This window comes from Neoarius graeffei, chromosome 12 (genome assembly GCF_027579695.1).
Source record: "Neoarius graeffei isolate fNeoGra1 chromosome 12, fNeoGra1.pri, whole genome shotgun sequence".
Taxonomy (NCBI): domain Eukaryota; kingdom Metazoa; phylum Chordata; class Actinopteri; order Siluriformes; family Ariidae; genus Neoarius; species Neoarius graeffei.
In genome coordinates this window covers 47,984,629-47,989,834 of record NC_083580.1, presented here as the reverse complement: position 1 = coordinate 47,989,834, position 5,206 = coordinate 47,984,629, and the positions used below count along the sequence as shown (strand labels likewise).

Below are 5,206 nucleotides of genomic sequence, written 5' to 3'. Positions count from 1 at the left end.
CTGGTGTTTACAGGTCAGGATTTACAAACCTCTTTCAGCGTGAGATGATGATCTGTCGGTTTGATTAGACATTATTCTATCAGCCCGCACGTTCCAGCGAACGCATGACTGAACAGTCTGTGGTGTTGCTCGAGCGCCCGTTAAACTCGGCTCCACATGTATTCCATATTTGCACGTTGCGTACAATTCAAACACGGACGGACAATTTATCCGGACGTTACAGAGCGCAATCGCACCAATGGGTGTCGACGAAGTATATTTTTCGTGGAATGAAGCAGAGATGCATTTGGCGTTCACGATGTTAATGTAGCAAACTATTCATGGAAGCTGCCGGTCACTCATTTGTCTCCGAATAGGTTCATGAAATAAAACGAAGTTTATCGATAAGCATATGGTGAGCAGTAGAGGCATTCAGGTGCTAAACTCATGTTATTTCCTTCCATTATAGTTCCAGTGCAAAACTACAGACGGGAAACACACCCTCACTGACCGGCTACATTTTGTGGGGGAAGAAAAAAAAAAAAAAGTGTATAGATTGAATATTCTGGACAAAATATTCCTTTTATGTAAAAGATCACTTCATGTTCCTCACACATCTCTGCAGAGTCAGTAATACGGCCCGAGGTCCTCGTACCCGGCGTAGCTTGGCCACTCGGGGTAAATGCCGTGTGTGCACTTTGGGCTGCCGAATTGGTCAAAATAAAAGTTCTGGTCTCTGCAGTGCTGATGTCCGCTGCTCGTGTCACTCATACTAGTGTTCTTTAGAGCCGCGTGGGTGATTTTATAGTTCTGGCCCTGGTTGTTGTCCCAGTACATGTTCCCGTCCGCCATGTAAAACACAGCAAACTCGATGCGCTCATGCAGCTCTACTCGGGCTGGTAAATTCACCTCGAACGAGAAAATGTCCCACCCAGAATCCAGGTACGTGTCCTTGACATACTGGCAGTCGAAATCAGCGTGGCTCTTCCACGTGTCAAACGTGATTCGCATCTTCACAACCTTTTTATAGGACAGGTTTTTGACCTTGATCATCCCCACAATGGTCCTGTCCTTCAGGACACAGTGCTCGAGGCAGACCGAGTCTCGCTCCAGCCGCTGGCGGAAATGCAGGTAATCTGCGCTCGGCTGCACGAAGTCCAGCGCCAGCTTGTCTTCCACCTCGGAGATGTCGAGTGCCGAAGCAAAAAGCTGCTGGATGCTGAGCGGGACATCGACGGGTTTATCAAACTCGGAGAAAATCTTCACCACGGTGAGGGCCAGGCCCTTGTGGTCGGCGAAAGACACCTGCTTTTTGGCCTTGCTGTGTTCCTGCTGCCGAGGAGGGTGGAAGCTGAATTGAGGGACCGTACGCGTGTGCAGACACGGACGCAGAGGCATCTTACACTTCCCCGACATCCTGTTCTGGAAGTCATCGCTCGGCAGATAAAGCGGCATCACCAGTTCAAATGGCATCATGGAACAGTCTTACACTCTGCTTGGGAGAGAAGAAATAAAAGAGTCGTGAAAATGAAAAAGGGTTTTCAAACAAAAACAAAAGGTAAATATATAATGTGGGTTAATTTTGTGGCTTTAAAGCTCAACTGCCTTTCAGATTTTAAGTTGAGGTCAGAAAAAGAATTTTCCCCGACGCCTACAGTGCTGAGCGTAAATGAGTGCACCCCCTTTGAAAAGTAACATTTTAAACAATATCTCAATGAACACAAACAATTTCCAAAATGTTGACAAGACCAAGTTTAATATAACATCTGTTTAACTTATAACGTCAAAGTAAGGTTAATAATATCACTTAGATTACACATTTTTCAGTTTTACTCAAATGAGGGTGGTGCAAAAATGAGTACACGCCACAACAAAAACTACTACATCTAGTACTTTGTATGGTCTCCATGATTTTTAATGACAGCACCAAGTCTTCTAGGCATGGAATGAACAAGTTGGCGACATTTTGCAACATCAATCTTTTTCCGTTCTTCAACAATGACCTCTTTTAGTGACTGGATACTGGATGGAGAGTGATGCTCAACTGGTCTCTTCAGAATTCCCCATAGGTGTTCGATTGGGTTCAGATCAGGAGACATACTCGGCCACTGAATCACTTTCACCCTGTTCTTCTTCAGAAATCCAACAGTGGCCTTAGATGCGTGTTTAGTCATGTTGGAAAAGTGCACGACGACCAAAGGCACGGAGTGATGGTAGCATCTTCTCTTTCAGTATAGAGCAATACATCTGTGAATTCATGATGCCATCAATGAAATGCAGCTCCCCGACACCAGCAGCACTCATGCAGCCCCACATAAGGACACTGCCACCACCATGTTTCACTGTAGGCACCATGCAGTTTTCTTTGTATTCCTCACCTTTGTGACGCCATACAGTTTTGAAGCTATCAGTTCCAAAAACATTTATCTTGGTCTCATCACTCCAGAGTATAGAGTCCCAGTAGTCTTCATCTTTGTCAGCATGGGCCCTGGCAAACTCTAGGCGGGCTTTTTGTGCCTGGGCTTTAGGAGAGGCTTCTTTCGTGGACGGCATCCATGCATGCTATTCCTCTGCAGTGTACGCCGTATTGTGTCACGGGAAATAGTCACCCCAGTTTGGCTTTCTACTTCTTTAGATAACTGCAGTGAACTTGCATGTCGATTTCCTTCAACCCTTCTCATCAGAAGACGCTCCTGTCAAAGTGTTAACTTCCGTGGACGACCTGGACGTCTCTGTGAGATGGTTGCGGTTCCATCTTTCTTAAATTTTTGTAGCACTTTTGCAACAGTATTCTGACTGATAAGTAAAGCTTTGCTGATCTTCTTGTAGCCTTCACCTTTGTGGTGGAAAGAAATTATTTTCTTTGGGGAATTCTGAAGAGACAAGTTGAGCATCACTCTCCATCCAGCATCCAGTCACTAAAAGAGGTCATTGTTGAAGAACGGAAAAAGATTGATGTTGCAAAATGTCGCCAACTTGTTCATTCCATGCCTAGAAGACTTGGTGCTGTCATTAAAAATCATGGAGGCCATACAAAGTACTAGATGTAGTAGTTTTTGTTGTGGGGTGTACTCATTTTTGCACCACCCTAATTTAAGTAAAACTGAAAAAAAGTTTATATTATTAACCTTACTTTCACGTTAAGTTAAACAGATGTTATATTAAACTTTGTCTTGTCAACATTTTGAAAATTGTTTGTGTTCATTGAGATATTGTTTAAAATGTTGCTTTTCAAAGGGGGTGTACTCATTTACGCTCAGCACTATAGTTATTTTTGTTTAGTGGACCAAAAGCTACCAAATTTGAATCACAGACTTCCAAATTTATTAAGTTTTTTAAACAGAACAATGAATGAATTTAAGGCCACGTGGCCCTAAATTCTCCGCTATTTTTTCCTGCTTCACCGTGACCCAATTCAAGATACTACATCATGCATCACGTGGTGGGCTTTCCCTGTTCACGCAAGGCATTGTGGGATACAAATTTGAAACAGGAGAGAAAAATGGAGGACGCGAATGAAACGTGAAAGACCGACTACAGTAGCGGAAAGCGAGAAGAAAAGGCATCATGTTGCGAAGAAAAGGAAACGCAGGACCAAACTAATAAATATCGGCGCTCAGCGAGCACCTCGGTGTGATCAGCTGTTCATTTAGCGACAGAATGATGGAACTGTCGGTGCAAGGTCAAAGGTAAACCTGCGCATGCGCACACAGACTTCCTCTGTCTGTTTGACTGCGCGAAGCAAACGATTTCATGCACGTTATTTGCTCGGGAATCAGCTCAAATTAAATAACTTCCCAGCTACAGAATGGCCTGATAGTTTGGGAGCCATTACAAAAATAAACCTCTATCACAACAACCAAATTTCACAAGGCATTAAATTTCACCGATTTTATGAAATCGAAAGGCTGTCTAGCTTTAAACTAAAATCTGTGGAAAAAATTTTTTTTTATATTATATTATATATATATATATATATATATATATATATATATATATATATACACACACACAAATATTAGAATATTTCATTTCGAGTTTGAGTAAAACAGTATGAACACAGTGTATCTCTCGGTCTAGTTTAGTACACACAACCACAATCATGGGGAAGACTGCTGACTTGACTGTTGTCCAGAAGATGATCACTGATGCCCTCCACAAGGAGGGTAAGCCACAAAAGGTCATTGCTGAAAAGGGTGGCCGGAAAAGGTGCACAAGCAACAGGGATGGCCGCAGTCTTGAGAGGATTGTCAAGAAAAGTTGATTCAAGAACTTGGGAGAGCTTCACAAGGAGTGGACTGAGGCTGGTGTCAGTGTATCAAGACCCATCACGAACAGACATCTTCAAGAAAGGGGATACAACTTTTGCATTCCTAATATCAAGCTACTCCTGAGCCAGAGACAACGTCAGAAGTGTCTTATCTGGGCTAAGGAGAGAAAGAAATGGACTGTTGCTCAGTGGTCCAAAGTCCTCTTTTCAGATGAAAGTACATTTTGCATTTAATTTGGAAATCATGGTTCTAGAGTCTGGAGGAAGAGTGGAGAGGCACAGAATCCAAGGTGTTTGAAGCCCAGTGTGAAGTTTCCACAGTCTGTGAGGATTTGGGGTGCCATGTCATCTGCTGGTGTTGGTCCACTGTATTTTATCAAGTCCAAAGTCAACACAGCCATCTACCAGGAGATTTTAGAGCACTTCATGCTTCCATCTGCTGACGAGCTTTTTGGAGATGCTGATTTCCTTTTCCAGCAGGACTTAGCACCTACCCACAGTGCCAAAACTACTACCAAATGGTTTGCTGACCATGATATTACTGTGTTTGATTGGCCAGCCAACTTGCCTGGCCAGAACCCCATAGAGAATCTATGGGGTATTGTGAAGAGGAAGATGAGAAACGCCCGACCCAAAAATACAGATACGCTGAAGGCCACTATCAAAGCAACCTGGGCTTCAGTAACACCTCAGCAGTGCCACAGACTGATCACCTCCATGCCACACTGCATTGATACAGTAATTCATGGTAAAGGAGCCCCAACCAAGTCCTGAGTGTATAAATCAGGGGTCACCAAACTTTTTTCTCTGGGGGCTACATTGTCGTTCCTGACTGTGATGGGGGGCCAGGGTCGGGTCAGCTATATAACAGAATTGTATGACCCAGACAAATATGACCACCAGCAGGCCTCATTGTGTAGTAGAGATTACTAGCCTGGCACAGCCATCCATACTACT

General features: G+C 43.7%; 1 protein-coding gene across 1 annotated transcript; it reads right to left on the bottom strand.

Annotated features, from left to right (window-relative positions):
• Nucleotides 1–401: 401 nt before the first annotated feature.
• ppp1r3b (protein phosphatase 1, regulatory subunit 3B) lies at nt 402–1,452 on the bottom strand. Its single transcript, XM_060935062.1, has one exon. It carries the CDS (start codon nt 1,450–1,452, stop codon nt 607–609), a length of 846 nt encoding a protein of 281 aa, XP_060791045.1. The 3' UTR covers nt 402–606.
• Nucleotides 1,453–5,206: the final 3,754 nt, after the last annotated feature.

Coding starts and splice junctions, on each gene's coding strand:
- ppp1r3b (XM_060935062.1), bottom strand. CDS start 1,452: ATGCCATTTGAACTGGTGATGCCGCTTTATCTGCCGAGCGATGACTTC.